The following is a 20,649-nucleotide window of genomic DNA, read 5'->3' as shown; positions in this document are numbered from 1 at the left end:
CTCAGTCTCAGAACCTGTGCATATTGATTTATTATCCACAAAGATGGAGGTGCGGAAAAGAAGAGGGAGACAGGAGGGAACTGTACTCTCCCACTGGAACTCTGGGGCCCACTGAGGCACCATTACTGGGGATTTCAGGGTGGCTGGGCACTGCCAACTGCACCCTCCTCTGTGGTCCCTGAAAGAGCCCCACACGCCTGCTCCAGACGTGTCCACGCACACCAGTCCTCACAGACACACACACACATGCATGGAGGCAATAAATATGTTCCGTACCAGACTGCCCCCAGCCTGACGCTTTGGGGGGCCCCCTCCAAAAGAGAGGGGTTTAAGTGCTCAATTTTTTTTTCAGGGGTGGGGATGAGGGGATGGGGATTGGAAAGGCCAGACTCTGTTATCTCCATTTGCTGACTAGAGGCCAATTGTGGGGTCTTCCCGGGAAAAGGGTGGGGGAAACCAGCTGTTTCTCCATAAGCCCCAGGCTGCCCCTGTGTCCATGCTGGAACCCAGGATAGGGGCTGCCTCCCACAAACAGTGCCTCATGCTAGTCCTTGTGTCGTCCAAGGGAGGGAGAAACAAGAGTGCAGTGCTCAAAGCTAATACTGATTTGGTTGGCAGCAGCAAGAGGGCCGACTAGAGGTGACTCACCACTCCAGGGTGATGCACACCGTAACTGGTGTTGACCCGGCCAAGGGGAGGCAAGAGAGGCCAGCCTAGCAAGCGCGAGAACTGCCTTTTTGGCAACAAAAGGGGAAACCCTTGGTGCTCAGGAAAGATGGTCACAACCTCTGGTCCCTAAAATCCCCAGTACCCAGACTTCGCAACTAGTGTCCAAATACTGGGCCCTGGAAACGGGGAATGAGTCTCAGCCACACATGCGACTGGTCCCATGGTAACTCCCTAACAACCAGGAGCTCGGCCTGAGCAACAGGTCTGACTCTCCTTGGTCACCAGGGCACCGCCTTCGCCACCGGGCGCCCAGTTTTGTAACCGGGGTCCCGCCCTGTCCTCTGGCTCAGAGGCACACGTTGATTTGCTTGGAGAGCTCTCTCTCCAGATCCAGGATGAGGGCGTCGAAGTCTTTGAGATTCAGGTGCGGGTTGAAGGGTGCATCGAAGTCATCTTCGAAGTCAGCGGTGACCCTCGGCTCACCGACGTCCTCGTCCTCGTCCTCGCTGTCACTGCCCGTCACGTGGTCGTAGTCTGGCCCGGACAGGAAGTCCCGCCCACAAGACAGGAAGTCCCGCCCGCAAACGCTCCAGTCGCCGGCGTAGCGGTTGCTCGGGGGGCTCTCAGGGCCTCCTCGGCCGCGGGGCCGAGTCACCACTTCGGGGTCTGCCAGTGGTAAGTGCAGAGGTGGTTGTCGTTTGGGTCGTAAGTACGGCGCGACATCTGGAGCTTCTCCGGGCAGGCGGGGATCTGAAGGGGGACAGGGCGGGTCATACAGAGAGGAGACAGCCGACTTCTGATTGGCTGCTTAGGGAACTAGGCTCCTGATTGGCCTGTGGGAAGAGGCCTTCGACCGTTTCAGGGTTTCACCAGCGGAGCTAGAACTGGTTGCTTAGGCGACTAGACCTCTGATTGGCATGTCAAGAGGCAGGGCCTCTGACTGCATCAAAGATGGATAGCAGCAGGTGCCCTGGATCATGCCTGTAATCCCAGCACTTTGGGAGGCCTGAGGCAGGCGGATCACTTGAGGTCAGGAGTTCAAGACCAGCCTGGCCAACACCGTGAAACCCCGTCTCTACTAAAAATACAAAAATTAGCTAGGACTGGTAGTGCGTGCCTGTAATTCCAGCACTTTGGGAGGACTGAAGTGGGTGGATCACTTGAGGTCAGGAGTTCAAGACCAGCCTGGCTAACACAGTGAAACCCCCTCTCTACTTAAAATATAAAAATTAGCCAGGACTGGCCGGGCGCGGTGGCTCACGCCTGTAATCCCAGTGCTCTCGGAGGCCGAGGTGGGTGGATCACGAGGTCAGGAGATCAAGACCATCCTGGCTACCACGGTGAAACCCTGTCTCTACTAAAAAAAAACAAAAAACAAAAAATTAGCTGGGCGTGGTGGCGGGTGCCCGTAGTCCCAGCTACTCGGGGGGCTGAGGCAGGAGAATGAATGGCATGAGCCCTGGAGGCAGAGCTTGCAGTGAGCCGAGGTCACACCACTGCACTGCAGCCTGGGTGACAGAGAGAGATCTCGGAAAAAAAAAAAAAAAAAAAAAAAAAAAAGTAAAGATGAATCTGCTCTGTGGGGCAAAGTGATTCAGTTTATAATCCCAGTACTTTGGGAGGCTGAGGCAGGAGGATGGCTTGAGATCATGAGTTTGAGACCAGCTTGGGCAGTATAGAGAAACCCTGTCTTTACAAAATAATAATAATAATAATAAAAAAGACAAAACAGATAGATTGGTTGGATCTGAACTGGTTGCTGAGGCAACCAGGTACCAGTTTACTCCATGAGGGGACGTAGCCTGCTTCAAGCCCAAGACACTGATTGGTCCCCTAAGGTGGCATCACTGCAGCAGCCTGGCTCAGACTGGTGGTGCAGGTCCTGGGCATGAGCTCACCTGGCCAAGACTGCAGCAGGTAGTGCAGCACCTCGATGTGGCGCTTGAAGTCCACTGCACTGGTGAGGCCTGGGCCGGAGCTGCGGGCACGAGGCCTTGTGGGTGCCTGGCGTGCCGGCAGCAGCACAGGCCCGAAGCACACTGCCAAGTTCTGTGGGGTCATGCGATTGTAGGCATGGAAGGAGGAGACAAGGCGCAGGTGGTCCAGGAGAAGCGTCAGGGTGGCCTGGGAGAGGGTTGAGAGGATGTAAGTCAGACAAAGTCAGGCCCCTGGGGCACCTACCTGCAAGAGACTAAGGTGGCTAGAGTAAGGAAGCAGGTTCACAGTCTCATAGCTGGGATGTGGTCGGGTTAAGACTATTAATCATTAGGTATTAGTATTATGAGCCTATTTTGCTGGAGGGAAGACTGAAGCCAAAGGCAACTAAGCATTGGAAAGGCAAAGCTGCCATGAATCCCATTTTACAGATGAAGGTATTGAAGCATAGAGAGGGATGGAACTTGTCTAGGTTCCCTCAGCCAGGAACCTCCCTTGTAGGTTGAAAGACCAGCATTCAGCATGCATTTTTGACACATCCTGGCTGTGTGACCTTGGGTAACTCACTCAACTGCTTTGGGCCTCAGTTTCCAAATCTTTGAAGTGGGATGCTAATAGCACCTATTTCTTGGGGATATGATGCTGCTGCCAGCTCATGCCCATCGCAGGCCCAGCCATGGGTGAAACATTCTATTGGAATTAGCCCACTCTCAAGTCCCATCACTCCCACCAGGCCCAACTCACTCTTTCCACATCCGGCAGGCAGCTGAGAAGCCCTCGGGTGCCCTCAGTGGTGGGGGGAGCTCTGTTTGGGGGGTCCCGAGCCATGGCCTCCAGTACCACCTGATACAGGGGCTGGGTGATGAGCGGAGTGGGCAACTCTCGAAGATAATCCTTGAGGATGCCTGTGAACACAGGGCCCCCTCTGGTCAGGGCACCACTGGCTTCTAAGGCCAAGGAGGGGCACAGACAAGGGGGAAGAGGAGGTGGGTGAAAGCAAGGTCAGATAGGAGGAGTGAGGTCCCAGAGGAGCCCCAAGGCCTTGAAGTGAGGCCTTGAATGGGGGTGAGCAGGCAGAGGAGAGGGGGCCATGCTGACCAGTGATGACATTGATATCGGGGTACAGGTCCTCAGATAGGCAGACCGCTGCACTGTCCCGCTCAAAGGCATCCCGAAGCTCTTTCTTCACTGCCGCTGAACCACATAGACGGTACAGTCCCACTACCTGGAGGCGGGAAGAGAGAGTGAATATCTTCCTGCTGGGGCCACAGACTAATCGGCCCAGTGGGGTGAGCACTGGAATTCTGGGCCACGGCAGCAATGGACACTGGGGGCTGGGAGGTTGGAACTACCTTGACAACCTGGCCTTGTAAACCCTCTGCTTGGACTACTTGTCTTGGCTCCCACCTCCTCTGACTTAGGAAACTCTGATGCTTCTTCCAGGAAGCTTTCCATGACTACCCCAGGTTTTGTTTTAAGCTCTCCCAGACCCTAGGTACACCCCCGCCCCACTCTAGTCCCAGTTAGTTTTACATTTATGAATGACTAGAGTCGTATCTTTTCCCCCATCAGACTCTGAGCCCCAGGAGGGCTTGGATCCTGTTATTAAATCGATGGATGACCCATGGGTTCTGCCCAGGGTGCCACAGTCAAGGGGGGGCCTTCTGCCCTTGTCTAGGCTGGGATTGGAGCTAGGAGTGGCTCAGGCCTGGGGTAGGGGTCTGGCATCTGTACATAGGGTGTCCTGAAGAGTGGGTCTGAGGTCTGGGGGCCAGAGGGGTGGAGTGGGGTGGGTGCTTACCCGCAGCCCTCGGTGCTCGATCTGCCCAACGCACTTCTGGATGATGAGGGGCACCTGGCCGGGGGGCCGCTCCCGCTCCACCAGCAGTGGCAGTGGCAGCCCGAAGACGCGGGGCTCAGCTGTGGCAGGAGCTTCCTGCTGCTCCGACAGGGTCAGCTTGGCATAGAGCAGCCCCTGGGGCTCCAGGCGCACGGCCAGCTGTTGGGCCTGGCACCCTGAGGACACAAGGGCCTGAGCCGGGTACTCTGAAGCTTCATGTACCCCCCCGGCCTCCCTACTCCAGGTCACACCTTCTGCCCGGAGCCCAGCCCCCTAGGCACTCTGCGGGGGTGGCGGTGGGGTTTGGGGGTCCCTGCCCCTCCTCCCCTGCAGCCACGTGTCCTACCTCGGAAGACCGTGGGCAGCAGCACGGTGCCCTGGGCACAGGGCCGGTGCCTTCTCACGCCAGGATCCCATGCAAGCACCAGGGCGCGCAGGAGCCTGGCGGCCTCCAACTCCAGGTGGAAAGTGTGGTCCAGCCGCAGGAAGTCCGGCCCCCCTCGCAGCGGCCCTGTTCGGGCCCGGGCCTCCCCATCCACTTGTAGTAGGCAGCAGAGGTCTCTGGGGGTGGCCCCTGGCGCTGGCCGCAGCCCTCCGAGACCGTACAGGTGCAGGCTGAGGCGGCCCCAGAGTGCAGCCGGGGGTGCCCGGGCTGTGGGACCCACCTCGTAGGGCCGGAAGGAGGTGGGCGACGGGGGCCCAGCTGGGCGCTCCGGTGAGTCTCCGTCGCTGAGGTAACCGGCCCTCGGGCTCCGGGTGCCCCCGGGCCCTGCTGCCCGCCCGGGGCCCCCCACGCTGCTGTCCAGGTGGTAGCGGCTGATGACGGAGCCCGCAGGGGCAGCCCTCTCGCGCTCCCTGCCAGCCCGGGGGCCTCGCAGGCTCAGGCGGCGCCGCAGTTCCGGCAGCTTCTTCATCTTTATGGAGAGGCGCCTGGCGGGGCCCGGGGACTTGGTGCGGGAGGCTTTGGCCGGGGGGCTGGCAGGGGCTGCACCTGTGTGGAGAGCAGACCTCAGGGTCCAGGAACCTGGGCTTAGGGGAGGAGGGTGAGGCTGGTGCTTCCCTGGGGAGGGGCTGTGAGGCTGGTGTTTCCCTGAAGGGAAGGGGTGTGAAGCTGGTGCTCCCCTGAAGGGAAGGAATGTGATGCTTGTGCTCCCCTGAGGGGGAGGGGGTGTGAGGCTGGTGCTCCCCTGAAGGGAAGGGGTGTGAAGCTGGTGCTCCCCTGAAGGGAAGGGATGTGAAGCTGGTGCTCCCCTGAAGGGAAGAGGTGTGAAGCTGGTGCTCCCCTGAAGGGAAGGAATGTGATGCTTGTGCTCCCCTGAGGGGGAGGGGGTGTGAGGCTGGTGCTCACCTGGGGGAAGGAGATGTGAAGCTTGTTCTTACCTTGGGGGGCCAGGCCCTCTGGCTCAGCTGAGCCTGGCTGTGGCCCTGGGGGCTCAGGTGCTGGAGGTCTGGGGTCTTCCTCAGGGATGGGGTTGTACCAGATCTCGCCCGCGGGCTCTCCACTGCCAGGTACCCCAGGCCCTAAAGAGGTGTCCTCAGCTGGCTTGGCCCCACCCAGCACCCATCGGCGGCTGCTGGGCTCCAGGCTTTGCAGGTAGGCCCCCCGTGCAGGGCTCCTTGATGCCTCAGGGCTAGGGGGCCCCTCTGCTCCAGCCTGGGACCCTTCGGGAGCCTGGGGCTCTGGCTCTGGAGGGCTGGGCTCTGGGCGCTGGGCTGGGCGGCCTGGTGGAGAGCAAGGGGAGTGAGACCCAGCCCCTCACTTCCTGCAGAGCAGCCCTGTGCAATTGATCAGTGGGTGGGATGCTGTGTACAGCCCTGGCCCGCCCCTGATAAGTCACTGTTCCTTGGATCCTGCTCTTTTGGTTGGAATAGGCAGCCACAGGCTAGTGATCTCGGTTATCAGCTTAGAGCGCCCCCTGCTCAATCCCTGACATCCCAAAAGGGGACTCTGTCCCTGCAGCCTCAGGGTTCTAAGTCAGGCTTCCTGGGGCCCGTAGGTACTGGGTTCCAGTCTCCACTTCCTCTCCCCTCTCAATAACTGTGGCATGGAGCTTTGCACTTGTGTGGCCTTGGGCAAGTCGCTTCCCTCTCTGAGGCTCAGTATTCTCCTGTGAAATGGGGGGATGTGATTTCCATGTCCAGGGAGGCTTCCAGGAGCCTTCTGGAAAAGTACACAGCCCACAGCAGGCACTACGTGCTCAGGAGTGAGGAGCTGGGTTCTCTATTCCCTGCAGCACAGTCACTCCCAGTCTCCTGCCCTTTTTACCCTCCCTCCTGTCTTCCAAACTCTGTCGCCATCCTGGGATGGGCCCTTGTCCTTCAGCCCAGGCCAGGCCCCCCAGGCTTAATGCCTTGGGACTTCCCCTTCCCTCCCTCCTCTCCTCTCTCATGTCCTGGGCTGTTTCCTGTGTGTGTTTGTGTTTGGGCATCCCTGTCCCTTCTCCCTGCCCTGGGAACCTTGGGAATCTTTGGGAAGGCCTGGGGGGAAGGGGCACGTCCATGGAATGGTCTGGCCTTCCTCCTTTAACTCCTTCCTTCCTGGGTCCCCCTATCCCACGCAGCTATTTCTCTAAGGTCTTTACTTGCTACCCTGCTGAACTCCTCTTCTGGTCACCTCCCATGTCTACCCTCTAGGGTCTCTATAGGTAGCAAAGCCCAAAGAGCTGTTTAAGTCACCGGCCCTGGGCACATTACCCCATTGCTCCGTGCCTCAGTTTCCCCATCTGTATAAAGGGCACAGTTTCCTGGGGCTAAGGCAGGCGCAGTTGCAGTCACCGGTTAGTAGGTGGGAGGTAGAGGGCGGCAGCTACTCTGATTGATGGGCCGCCCCTCTCTCCTTTGCAGGAGTGCACCCCTCATCTCCCATCCTGCGCCTCCAGGGCTTCCGATGCCCCTTGCCCAGCCTGACTGGGCCCCAGTGTCCCGGCCTCCCAGCCCCTCCTCCCCTCCACCCTCCAGGCTCTCAGTCGCAGCCCCATTTCCTGTCGTGGGCGAGGCCCCCTCCCGGGCCTCCCAAGGAGCCCGCAGCGCTGGCATCCTCGGCCAGCTGCACATAACGGTCCGTGCCCCCCTCCCTCCCAGTCCCTTCCTTCCAGGACCCCTACCCTCCCCTGGCTGGAGGCACCGCAGTCTGCAGCGGGGTGCGGGGGGCTCCCCCTAATCCCCCCCACCGTCTGTCCTCGGGGCCCTGGGACCCCGCTCCTAGGCCGGGCGGGGCTCGGCGCCCTCTCTTCCCCCACGGATCTCTGCTCACCGCGCTCCTTGGCGTCCGACTTTTTCCGGGGAAGTTTCTCCCGGCCCCGCAGGCGGGAGAAGGTTTTCCTGAGTAGCGGCTCGGCCATGCTGCGGCCCGGGCCGGGCCGAGCCGAGTGCGCGCCCCGGGCTCCGGCCGCGCCGCCCCGCGCCCTCCCCGCCCCGCCCGGGCCTCCCCGCCCGCCCCCCACCCCGAGCCAGCAGGAAGCACATTCCGGGAATGCTTGGCCCAAACTTTTTTTTTTTTTCTTTCCCTTTCCCGCGGCCTGAGCGGGCGATGCTGGGAGATGTAGTTGCCTGGGGCCGGGAGGGGATGGAATGGGGGCTCCGGGTGCCCGGATCCGCTCCAGCTTCGATGGGACGTGACGATCCCTGGTCTTCCTCCTCACCCACCCTCCCTGGATAGGACTCTGGGTGATGGCATCCAGGAAGTTCTCTTGGGTCTGTCTCACCGCTCTCCTTCCCAGGTACTGCTTCAACCTGGTGCAAGCCGTAGTGTCATTCGTTTCAATGACCGTCCCCACTACCCAACCCACCTTAAGCCTCTTCCTTGGTCTCCTCATGCCACTCTTTCCCCACTCAATTCTCTCACCTCCAAATTCCAATTACTACTGCTGTTTGACAAACCATCCCCAAACGTGATGATGTAAAACAACCATGTCGTGATTGTGAAAGGAAAATAAATCTTGAGGCCCCCAAAGCACTAAGCCAAAGGGAAAATGTCAAACTGGTAACTGTGTAGGGCAAACCTGCCTCCCATTCTATTCCTAAGATAGCTACAAGGTTGAAAAAGCTATCTGGGCACGGTGGCTCACTCCTGTAATCCTAGCACTTTGGGAGGCTGAGGTGACGGATCACTTGAGGTCAGGAGTTCAAAACCAGGCTGGCCAACATGGTGAAACCCCATCTCTACTAAAAATACAAAAAAAAAAAAAAAAAAAAAAGAAAAAGAAAAGAAAAAAAAATTAGCCAGGCATGGTGGGTGGGCTCCAGTAAAATCCCAGCTACTTGGGAGGCTGGGGCAGGAGAATTGCTTGAACATGGGAGGTGGAGGTTGCAGTGAATCAAAATTGTGCCACTGCACTCTAGCTTGGTCATTAGAGCAAGATGCCATCTAAAAAAAAGAAGAAGAAAAGAAAAAAAAAAGAGCTACACACTTCCCTCACAATTTGCCCACAGGGAAATTCCTTATGGACAAAGGACAGGCAGAACTCAAAACTCCCTCTGCTCACATGAGACAAACACATATCTGATCACTTCCTTGCCTATTTGTTTCACTAAGCCAGACTAAGGCATATCTTAGTCTTATCATAAGTGACTGTCTCTGTAAATTGCATATTCAGAAAGGCTAGTCAGAAACTCAAAAGAATGCAATTGTTTCTCTCTTATCTACCTTTAACCTGGAAGCCCTCTCCCTACGTTTGAGTTGTCCTGCCTTCCCAGACCAAACCCACATGCATCTTACATATGTCGATTGCTGTCTCATGTCTCCCTAAAATATATATATAAAACTAGACCAAGCTGGTCTAGCTGGTACCACCACAGCTCACTGCAGTCTCAACCTCTTGGGCTCAGGTGATGCTCCTGCCTCAGCCTCCCCAGCAAGTGGGACTACAGGCACATGTCACCATACCTGGCCAATTTCCCTACTTTTTGTACAGATGGAGTCTCATTATGTTGCCCAGACTGGTCTCAAACTCCTGGGCTTGACTGGGTGTGGTGGCTCACGCCTATAATCCCAGCACTTTGGGAGGCCAAGGCGGGTGGATCACGTGAGGTTGGGAGTTCGAGACCAGCCTGGCCAACATGGGGAAACCCCATCTCTACTAAAAATACAAAATTAACTGGGGGTGGTGGCATAGGCCTATAATCCCAGCTACTTGGGAGGCTGAGGCAGGAGAATTGCTTGAACCCAGAAGGCGGAGGTTGTGGTGAGCCGATACTGTGCCATTGCATTCCAGTCTGGGCAACAAGAATGAAACTCCGTCTCAAAAAACAAAACAAAACAAAACACAAAAAACTCCTGGGCTCAAGTGATCTGCCTGCCTTGGCCCCCCAAGTAGCTAGGATTACAGACGTGAATCAAGGTAGTGGTCCTGACAACCCTGGGCTTATGTTGTCAGGAGCTTCTAAGTCTGTGTCACATGCGTGTCCTTAACCTTGGCAAAATAAACTTTCTAAATTTGTTGAGACTTGTCTCAGATACCCTTTTACATGATGCTCACAGATGCTGTGGTTCAGTTTGGACAGGGGAGATTTGACAGTGCCTGTCCCTGTACCTCAGTTGGGAAGTCTCCAAGGCTAGGGGGTGACTAAAAAATGGTGGAGGGTGGGGTCCTGAATCATCTGGAGGTGTCTTCACTCAGAGGTCTTGCAATTGACATCAGCTGTTGCTGGGGCTGTGGACTAGGGCAACTACACAGGCCTCTCCGTGTGGCTCGGGTTTCCTTCCAGCAATGGTGGCCTTGGGGTAGTCAGACTTCTTAGACAGCCACCCAGGCCTCTCAAAGTGAACAAGGAAGAAGTTGCATCTCTTCTGACCCAGGCTCGGGTGTCATGCTGTGTCACTTCTGCCACCAGATTCAAGGAAAGTGGACACAGGCTATACCTCTCTACATGGGAGGCAAGTCAAGGTGACCTTGTACAAATGGATGTAGGGTGGGAGATATTGTGGCCATCTGGGAAAATATAACCTGCCTTAGCCCTGCATTTGATTCTCCATATATTACCCACAGTGGACTTAAAACTGAAATCAGATTATGGCACCATCCTGCTGAATAGTGTTCCTGTGACTGCTCACCCCACCTAGGATAAAATCCAGATTCCCACTGTGGTCTAACAAGACTTCCAGCCTCATCTCTTTGGCTGCCCATTCACTCACCATGGCCTCCTTTCTGGTTCTCCTTCACATCAAGCTGTTTCTGCCTTAGGTCCTTTGCACACACGGTTCCTTCTGCCTGGGAAGCCCTTGTTCTTCTGAGGCTACCTCTCTCTCATCCTTTAGGTCCAATGGCACCTTCTAGGGAGGCCCTTTCTGTCCACCACCTCTGTCTAGTCAGTATCACATCACTCAGTTTCCTTTCTTCTAACACTTGCTACAACTTGAATTTAACAGTCCCAGTGGTTTGTTCTGGTTTATCTGCCTCCTTGTCCAGACTGGGGCTCCACCAAGTGATCAGGTGATGCTTATCTATGTTGTTCACTGCTGAATATTCAGGTAGGAGATCAGGTGTCAGGTGATGGAGGTCTGTATAGGAGGGGGTGTCCAAGAGGCCTGGACCAGGAGGCTGTGTGTGTTTAGTTTTAATGTGTCTTGGTGTGGTTCTCTGTGTTTATCCTACTTGGAGTTTGTTGAGCTTCGTGGATGTGTAGATTAATGTCTTTCATCAATTCTGGACTTCTGGGAAGTTTTTGGCCATTGTTTCATCAAATATTATTATTATTATTATTTGAGATGGAGTCTCACTGTGTCACCCAGGCTGGAGTGCAGAGGCGTGATCTTGGCTCACTGCAGCCTCTGCCTTCTGGGTTCAAGTGATTGTCCTGCCTCAACCTACCAAGTAGGTAGGGTTACAGGTGCTTGCCACCATGCCCGGCTAATTTTTGTATTTTTAGTAGAGATGGTTTTTTGCCATATTGGCCAGGCTGGTCTCAAACTTCTGACCTCAAGTGATCTGCCCGCCTTAGCCTCTCAAAGTGCTGGGATTACAGGCATGAACCACCATACCCGGCCTCATCAAATATTCTTTCTGTCCCTTTCACTTCTCTCCTTCTGGGACTCTCATTATGCATATATTGGTATACTCATTATACAACTGTTGGTATACAGTTCTCCTAGGTGCTATTCACTTTTCTTGGATGTGTGTGTTTGGGGGACATCAGTCTATAAAAGGGTGGAGTGCACCCTCCTCCCTATGAGATCCCTGCGTGGATGCCTTTGAGGCAGCTGTTGACAGTGGGGAAAGAAGTCAGGGGTCAAGACAATACCTCTTTATAAGTTGAGGGCAGAGGCTGCAGGACTAAGGTCCCAATGGGGTACTTCAGAGTCTCAGGGGAGCTGGGGTCTGACATGGGGGTGAGAGCAACCCTTAGCCCCACCCATATGACACCCACATACCACATGAATATTTATTATTATTAGTTTTTGTAAATCTTTTTGCGTTTTGTACTTTTCCTGTTGTCTTTATTTGCCTGCATGTAGCCTATTTAATTCACCATTGGCTCTGATTCTTTCTTAGCAATCAGAAATCTTCATAAGTGAGAACAGATTATCTGCAAATTGTATGTAATGAAATGGTTATGAATTCTAAGTTTCACAATGATGTTTGTATGCTTATTCTTGTGGATTTTGCTAGTTGCTGTACAGATTTTAGAGCCTGTATGTGTACCCCTTCCCTTCCCTTCCCTTCTTTTTCCTTCCTTTCCCTTTTTTTGAGACACAGTCTTACTTTGTCACCCAGGCTGGAGTGCAGTGGCACGATCTGGGCTCACTGCAACCTCTGACTCCCTGGTTTAAATGATGCTCCTGCCTCAGCCTCCTGAGTAGCTAGGATTACAGGCACACACCACCATGCCCAGCTAATTTTTTAATTTTTAGTAGAGATGGGGTTTCACCCTGTTGGCCAGGATGGTCTCGATTTCCTGACCTTGTGATCCATCCAACTTGGCCTCCCAAAGTGCTGAGATTACAGGGGTGAGCCACTGTGCCTGGCCCTTTTTCTTTTCTTAAAAAAAAATTTTATTTTCATGGCTGGGCACAGTGGCTTATGCCTGTAATCCCAGCACTTTGGGAGCCCAAGGCGGGTGGATCATGAGGTCAGGAGTTCAAGACTAGCCTGGCCAAGATGGTGAAACCCTGTCTCTACTAAAAATATAAAAATTAGCTAGGCATGGTGGCAGGCACCTGTAATCCCAGCTGCTCAGGAGGCTGAGGCAGGAGAATTGCTTGAACCTGGAGGGTCAAGGTTGGAGTGTGTCGAGATCATGCCACTGCACTCCAGCCTGGGCGACTGAGTAAAACTCTGTCTCAAATTTTTTTAAAAAATTATTTTCATGCTATTTTTATTTACTTTATTATTATTATTTTATTTATTTTTCTTGCTCTATTGCTCAGGCTGGAGTGCAATGGCACTACCACAACTCACTGCACCCTCAACCTCCTAGGCTCAAGTGATGTTTCTGCCTCAGCTTCCCAAGCAACTGGAACTACAGGCATGTGCCACCATACCACGCTGATTTTTCTATTTTTTTGTGGAGATAGGGTCTCATCATGTTGCCCAGACTGTTCTCAAACCTCTAGGCTCAAGTGATCTTCCCACTTTGGCCTCCCAAGTGGCTGGGATTATAGGTGTGAGCCACTGTGCTTGGCCTTATTATTTTTAGAAACATGATCTCCCTCTGTCACCTAGGCTGGGGTGCATTGGTGTGATCATGGCTCACTGCAGACTTGAACTTCTGGGTTCAAGCAATCCTCTTGCCTCAGCCTCCTGAGTAGCTAGGCCTATAGGCATGCACTGCCATACCCAGCTAACTTAAATTTTTTTTTTTTTTGTAGAGACAGGATCTTGCTATGTTGCCCAGGCTGGTCTCAAACTCCTGACCTCAAGTGATCCTTCCTCCTTGACCTCTCAAAGTGCTAGGATTACAGGTATGAGCCACTGCACCTGGCCATGTGTGTATTTTCTTTCCCCTAAATGTTCTCATTGGCTGCAGGCCCGATGCGCTGTGCTTTTGGTACCTGGTGGATTAACCAGCCCCAGATACATATAGACCAATTAGTTGAAAGATCAAAAGACCATTTCCTGCCAGGTTTGGGCAGAGCTCTGCACCTCTGTGGTAGTCAAGGGGAGTTGATGGATAAATACCCCAGCTCCCTCACCCTTGTGTGGGATGATTGAGGTTCATGTTCTACACTGACCCCTAGTGTTCACCCACGGGATTAAGCTCCAGCTGCCCACTGTAGAAACCTGCTTATCAATACGCTCTTTGCTGACTTCCTTCCCTTCCCTCTCCCACATATCACCCCACTTACAGTATTTCCTGTTTATTTCCTAAATACTTGAATCCTTGTCTCAGGGTTGGCTTCTGGCAGACTCCAAACACAGACATTCTCTCTAGGCCTCTGTTTGATGTGCAAAAGGAAGAATACATTAGGCTGTTTTCAAGGCTATGGGCATGGGGCGTGGTTCCGTGGGGCTACATCTCCATTCTACCAGCTCCCTGCCGTGTTCAGTTCCTGGGGAATGGGAGATAGAGAAGATTTTGGGGAGCAGGTCCCAAGCTTCCTCCACCCGCCGTGGTCATTCCCATTTGTTTCCACACCTGAGGCTTGCTTCTATCTGGCATCTTCCAGAAGAAAGTGAACACCTCAGCCTGCCTAGGCCTCCCTGGCTGGAAGTCAGACTCAGAGGAACCAGAAAAGAGGTGGCTGCCCAGAGATATCCATCAGAGTAGCATTCAGGAGCTGGAGGGAGAGGAGGATGATTGTATATAATGAATGGTTATGAATTCTGTTATCATAAATCAGCTTCCTGAGGCAGAGCACAGTCTCACCTGGGTGACAGTGGTACAGCATTGCTTGACCAGAGCCTCCCATTGACCCTTGGAAAAGTCTGGCCAGACAGCTATAGAGCTGAAACTGAGGTGCAGGAGGGTCTCTAGTTGCTCTATGCCACCTCCAGAGTGGTCTCTGTTTATCAGCTGCAAGGCTGTGGAACTTTCCTGCTGGCTAGGCCTCTGCACAGCCTCAGGGATAGACTCAGCAACTGGCCACCTGCAGCCATGCCAAGAGCTCTCCCAGGTGGACATGGTGGTTCACACCTGTAGTCTCAGCTGTTCCAGAGGCTGAGGCAGGAGTATCACTTGAGCCTAGGAGTTTGAGGCTGCAGTGAGCTATGACTGCACCACTGACTCTAGTCTGGGCAACAGAGTGAGACCCTCTCTCTCTCTCTCTCTTTTTTTTCTTGAGATGCGATTTCACTCTTGTTGCCCAGGCTGAAGTGCAGTGGCACCGTCTCGGTTCGCTGCAACCTCTGCCTCCCAGATTCAAGTGATTCTCCCACCTCAGCCTCTCAAGTAGCTGGGATTACAGATGCCCACCACCCCACCCAGCTAGTTTTTATAATTTTTAGTAGAACTCCTAACCTCAAGTGATCCGCCCTCCTTGGCCTCTCAAAGTGTTGGGATTACAGGTGTGAGCCACCGTGCCCAGCTAAGGCCCTGTCTCTTAAACAAAGCTTATCTGATGTCTAACTCCCAGGCCTGGGTTGCTGGAGTGGACCCTCTAGACTTTACAGGCTGGGTGTACCAGAGGAAGCAGAAGCAGCCTGCAGAGAGGTGGCTGATCAGGGGAGGACAGGTGGCTGGGTGGGCAGGGCTTTGACAGACACCCCACATCATCCTTAGCTCCTGCCTCTTTCCTCCCATGCTTCTGGGCTCTCCTGCACATTCCAAAGTAAAGTCTGGCCCTTGTCTGGCTCCTGAAGAGTTTGCCTTCAAGCTGGTGGAGTATCCTGTGTGATGAGAGTCTCTTTGTATACCTGGAGGTCACGCCAGAGTTTATGCCAAAAATGTGTTTTACGGCGGAGGCGTTGGGCCTCCCTGAATCAGTTTGACCTCTGGAGGGGCTTGAGGCTGAGTAGCGAAGGTCAGTCACACAAATGGGCAGCCATATCTATGTGGCTGTTATGGGCTAAATCAAGCTTGTTTAACCTGCCACCCACAGGCCGCATGTGGCCCAGGAAGGCTTTGAATGTGACCCAACGTGAATTCGTAAACTTTCTTAAAACACTATGAGGTTTTCTTTTTTTTTTTTTTTTTTTTGCGATTTTTAACTCATCAGCGATTGTTAGTGTTAGTGAATTTTATGTGTGGCCTAAGACAATTCTTCTTCCAGTGTGGTCCAGGGAAGCAGAAAGATTGGACACCCATGGGCTAAATTATGTTCCCTTCCGTCCCTTGCCAAATTCCTATGTTGAAGTCTTAACTCCCAGTCCCTTAGAATGTGACTGTATTTGGAGCTAGAGTCTTCTCTTCCTCCTTGGCCTCCCAAAGTGCTGGGATTACAGGTGTGAGCCACTGCTCCTGGCCATGTATGTATTTTTCTTCCTTTCTTCCTTCCTTTTCCTTTCTCCCTTTCTCCTTTCTCCTTTCTCCTTTCCTTTCCTTTCCTTTTTTTCTTTTTTCTATTTTTTTTTCAGGGTCTCTCTCTGTCGCCCAGGCTGGGGTGCAGTGATGCGATCTCAGCTCGCTACAACCTCTACCTCCCAGACTCAAGTGATTCTCCTGCCTCAGTCTCCCGAGTAGCTGCGATTACAGGCCCGTGCTACCACGCCCAGCTAATTTTTGTATTTGTGGTAGAGACAGGGTTTCACCATATTGGCCAGGCTGGTCTTGAACTCCTGACCTCAAGTGATCCCCCGACCTTGGCCTCCCAAAGTGCTGGGATTGCAGGTGTGAGCCGCCACACCTAGCCCCCCATGTGTGTATTTTTCTTCTCCCAATTTTCTTTCTCGTTGACTGCAGGCCTGAAGCGCCATGCTTTTGGTACCTGGTGGGTTAACCAGCCCCAGGCACATACAGACCAATTCGTTGAAAGACCAAATGCAGGTGGAGGGACTGGTTAGGTTTGGGCAGAGCTCAGCACTTCTGTGGCAGTCAAGGGGAGTTGGTGGATAAACATCCCGGAGCTAGAGACAGAGGTAATTACGTTAAAATGACGTCTTTAGGGTGGGTCCTAATCCAGTAGGACTGGTGCCTTACGAGAAGAGGAAGTTTGGACACAGATGTGTGCACACATAGAAGGAAGACAGTGTGAAGTCTCAGGGAATAGACAGCCACTTCCAAGGCCTGGAGAGAAGCCGCAGAACAACCCTGCCAATGATCTTGAACTTGACCTTGAACTTCCAGCCTCCAGAACTATGAGAAAATAAATTTCTGTTGTTTAAGCCTCCCAGGCTGTGGTCTTTTGTTATGGTAGTCCCAGGACACTAGTAATCCTCCATTACCTGCAGGGAACATGTTCCAAGACGCCCGGGAGATTCCTGAAACCGTGGGTAGTACTGAACCCTAGCTATACTGTTTTGTCGATCTCATAACTGCCAAGGCTAGTAAGGGTCTAACAGGTGGGGTGTTTACAGCATAGATGGGCCAGACAAAGGGATGATTGACATCCCGGCTGGGATGGAGTGGAATAGTGCAAGATTTCATCACACTACTCAGAATGGCATGCAATTTAAAATGTATGAATTGTGGGCCGGGCACGGTGGCTCAAGCCTGTAATCCCAGCACTTTGGGAGGCCGAGACGGGTGGATCACGAGGTCAGCAGATCGAGACCAGCCTGGCTAACATGGTGAAACCCCGTCTCTACTAAAAAAATACAAAAAACTAGCCGGGCGAGGTGGCGGGCGCCTGTAGTCCCAGCTACTCGGGAGGCTGAGGCAGGAGAATGGCGTAGACCCGGGAGGCGGAGCTTGCAGTGAGCTGAGATCCGGCCACTGCACTCCAGCCTGGGTGACAGAGCGAGACTCCGTCTCAAAAAAAAAAAAGTATGAATTGTGGATGGGCACAGTGGCTCATGCTTGTAATCCCAGCACTTGGGAGGCTGAGGTGGGCAAATCACCTGAGGTCAGGAGTTTGAGACCAGCCTGACCAACACGGTGAAACCCCATCTCTACTAAAAATGCAAAAATGTAGCTGGGTGTGGTGGCGGGCACCTGTAGTCCCAGCTGTTCGGGAGGCTGAGGAAGGAGAATTGCTTGAACCCAGGAGGCGGAGGTTGCAGTGAGCCAAGATTGTGCCACTACACTCCCGCCTGGGCGACAGAGTGAGACTGTCTCAAAACCCAAAACCAGAAACTTACGAATTGCTAGCAAAACTGGGTGATTGTAGTCAAAAGTAGTTTAATTGTACATCTGAAAATAACTTACAGAGTATAATCAGATTGTTGATAACACAAAGGATAAATGCTTGAGGGGATGGATACCCAATTTACCCTGATGTGTGCATGCCTGTATCAAAATATGACATGTTATTCATAAATATATACGCGTACTATTTACCCACAAAAAAACTTACAAATTGTTTATTTCTTTCTCTCTCTCTCTTTTTTTTTGAGACAGAGTCTCGCTCTGTCGCCCAGGCTGGAGTGCAGTGGTGTGATCTCGGCTCACTGCAAGCTCTGCCTCCTGGGGTCATGCCATTCTCCTGCCTCAGCCTCCCGAGTAGCTGGGACTACAGGTGCCTACCACCACGCCCAGGTAATTTTTTGTGTGTGTTTTTAGTAGAGATGGGGTTTCATCGTGTTAGCCAGGATGGTCTTGATCTCCTGATCTCGTCAACCGCCCGCGTTGACCTCCCAAAGTGCCGGGATTACAGGCGTGAGCCACCGCACCCGGCCCAAAATGTTTATTTCTCAAATTTTTCATTTAGTATTTTTGGACTGCTGTTGACAGTAGGTAACTGAAACCTCACGAAGAAGGGGGAACTATTGTAATACAGTGGCCAACCTCCAATAAGAACCCAGAACACTTCCTAGCACTTTGGGAGGCCGAGGCGGGTGGATCACGAGGTCAGGAGTTCAAGATCAGCCTGGCCAAGATGGTGAAACCCCGTCTCTACTAAAAATACAAAAAATGAGCAGGGCATGGTGGTGGGTGCCTGTAATCCCAGCTACTCGGGAGGCTGAGGCAGAGAATTGCTTGAACCCGGGAGGCAGAGGTTGCAGTGAGCCGAGATTGTACCACTGCACTCCAGCCTGGGTGACAGAGACCCTGTCAAAAAAAAAAAAAAAAAAAGCCCAGAACACCAAGGCTTGGGTCAGCTCCTCTGGTTAGCAACACTCTGCACCTGTTGTTACACATTGTGGCAGTGAGAATTAAGCATTGTCTGCACAACTCCACCCGGAGGAAACAGCTGGAAGCTCATGCCTGGTGTCTTCTAGATGCTGCTCTATCTGCCTTTTACCTTTGCAGATTTTTTTTTTTTTTTTTTAAATGGGGGCCAGGCATGGTGGCTTACACTTGTAATCCCATTGCTTTGGGAGGCCAAGGAGGGAGGATCGCTTGAGCCCAGGAGGCAGAAATTGTAGTGACCTGTGCTCACACCATTGCATCCCAGCCTGGGTGATGGAACCAGATGCTGTCTCGAAAAAAAGCGGTCTTGCTCTGTTGCCCCATCTGGAGTGCAGTGGTGCAATTCTAGCTCACTGTAGCCTTGAACTCCTAGGTTTGAGTGATCCTCTGACTTCAGCCTCCCAAGTAGCTGGGACTACAGGTGTGCATCACCATGCCTGGCTAATTTTTTAAATTTTTTGTAGAGACAGGGTCTGGCCATGTTGCCCAGGCTGGTCTCGAACTTCTGGTTTCAAGTGATCCTCCCGCCTCAGCCTCTTAGGTGTTGGGATTATAGGCATAAGCCACTGTGGCTGGTCCTTTGCAGATTTTATTTTATTTTATTTTATTTTATTTATTTATTTTTTTGTTGAGACAGAGTCTCGCTTTGTTGCCCAGACTGGAGTGCAGTGGCCGGATCTCAGCTCACTGCAAGCTCCGCCTTCCGGGTTCACGCCATTCTCCTGCCTCAGCCTCCCGAGCAGCTGGGACTACAGACGCCCGCCACCTCGCCCGGCTAGGTTTTTGTATTTTTTAGTAGAGACGGGGTTTCACCGTGTTAGCTAGGATGGTCTCTATCTCCTGACCTTGTGATCCGCCCGTCTTGGCCTCCCAAAGTGCTGGGATTACAGGCTTGAGCCACCGCGCCCAGCCCTGTGAGTCTTTCTAGCAAATCATTAGAGGTGAGGGATGCCTTTGGGACCCCAACCACAAAGGTTTACATGAACAAAACCACCTCCATTTCCTGCCAAGTTCCTGGCAAATGGACAATTGGGAGGATTGTCCCAATCCTGTCTCTGGGACCTTCAGCCCAAATCTTAGTGAATCTTTCTTACACTTTCCTGGAAGTGGCCACTCCTGCTGGCTTGTCCACGTTTCACTCCCCAGAGTCCCATACCGGGCTGCTCCCTCTTCCTGGTACACGCTTTGAGTTGCTCCAAACTGCAGCGTGACCTTGGGCAAGTCACCAACCTGGGAGGCTACCAGCATCATGAGGGAGGGTGGGGATGGGTTTTGAGGTCACACCAGCCCGAGCTGGATTCCCCCACTCTGCCCCTGATCTGGCATGTGGCCTTGGGGTGGTCACTTTTCCTCTCTGAGCCTCAGTTCCTGAATCTCAAGATTTGCTTTGAATCATCCAATAAAATTTCACATGGAGACATGGAAGTGTTCTTGTACTTTTTTTTTTTTTTGAGACAGAATCTTGTTCTGTCACCGAGGCTGGAGTGCAGTGGCACAGTCTTGGCTCACTGCAACCTCCACCTCCCAGGGTCAAGCGATTCTCCTGCCTCAGCCTTGAGTAGCTGGAACTACAGGTATGTGCCATCACCCCTGGCTACTTTTTGTATTTTTAGTAGAGATGGGGTTTCACCATGTTGGTCAGGCTGGTCTCGAACTCCTGACCTCAGGTAATCTACCCACCTTGGCCTCCCGTAGTGCTGGGATTACAGGCGTGAGCCACTGCTCTCAGTCTGTTCTTGTACTCTTAATACAGGCCAGGGCCGGGTACAGTGGCTCACACCTGTAATCCCAGCGCTTTGGGAGCGAAGGTGAGAGGATAGCTTGAGGCCAGGAGTTCAAGACCAGCCTAGGCCACATAGTGAACCCTCGTCTGTATAAAAAAATAAAAAAATCAGTCATGGGGCCGGGCGCGGTGGCTCAAGCCTGTAATCCCAGCACTTTGGGAGGCCGAGACGGGTGGATCACAAGGTCAGGAGATCGAGACCATCCTGGCTAACCCGGTGAAACCCCGTCTCTACTAAAAAAATACAAAAAAAAAACAAAAAAACAACAACAACAACAAAAATCAGTCATGTGTGGTGATGTGTGCCTATAATCCCAGC

General features: G+C 53.1%; 1 protein-coding gene across 1 annotated transcript; it reads right to left on the bottom strand.

Moving 5' to 3' along the window:
- Nucleotides 1-12: 12 nt before the first annotated feature.
- Nucleotides 13-7,844, bottom strand: SYDE1 (synapse defective Rho GTPase homolog 1). The gene is made up of 8 exons (XM_005588270.5): nucleotides 7,698-7,844; nucleotides 5,825-6,166; nucleotides 4,791-5,435; nucleotides 4,406-4,620; nucleotides 3,703-3,829; nucleotides 3,349-3,509; nucleotides 2,568-2,793; nucleotides 13-1,419 (listed from the first exon to the last, which is right to left on the bottom strand). The coding sequence occupies exons 1-8, from the start codon at nucleotides 7,783-7,785 to the stop codon at nucleotides 1,016-1,018; spliced, it is 2,208 nt and encodes a 735-aa protein (XP_005588327.2). The 5' UTR covers nucleotides 7,786-7,844; the 3' UTR covers nucleotides 13-1,015.
- Between the last annotated feature and the right edge of the window lie 12,805 nt (nucleotides 7,845-20,649).

Source organism: Macaca fascicularis, chromosome 19 (genome assembly GCF_037993035.2).
Source record: "Macaca fascicularis isolate 582-1 chromosome 19, T2T-MFA8v1.1".
Classification (NCBI taxonomy): Eukaryota; Metazoa; Chordata; class Mammalia; order Primates; family Cercopithecidae; genus Macaca; species Macaca fascicularis.
The sequence above is the reverse complement of the archived record's forward strand: the minus strand, read 5'-3'. Positions and strand labels throughout refer to the sequence as shown.

Bases quoted from the DNA above. Each gene is read 5' to 3' on its own strand.
- SYDE1 (XM_005588270.5), bottom strand. From the start codon at position 7,785: ATGGCCGAGCCGCTACTCAGGAAAACCTTCTCCCGCCTGCGGGGCCGG. The intron at 5,436-5,824 runs GTAAGAACAAGC...CTCTCCACACAG, and splicing joins AGAGGGCCTGGCCCCCCAAG to GTGCAGCCCCTGCCAGCCCC. The intron at 3,830-4,405 runs GTAAGCACCCAC...TCCCGCCTCCAG, and splicing joins TCGAGCACCGAGGGCTGCGG to GTAGTGGGACTGTACCGTCT.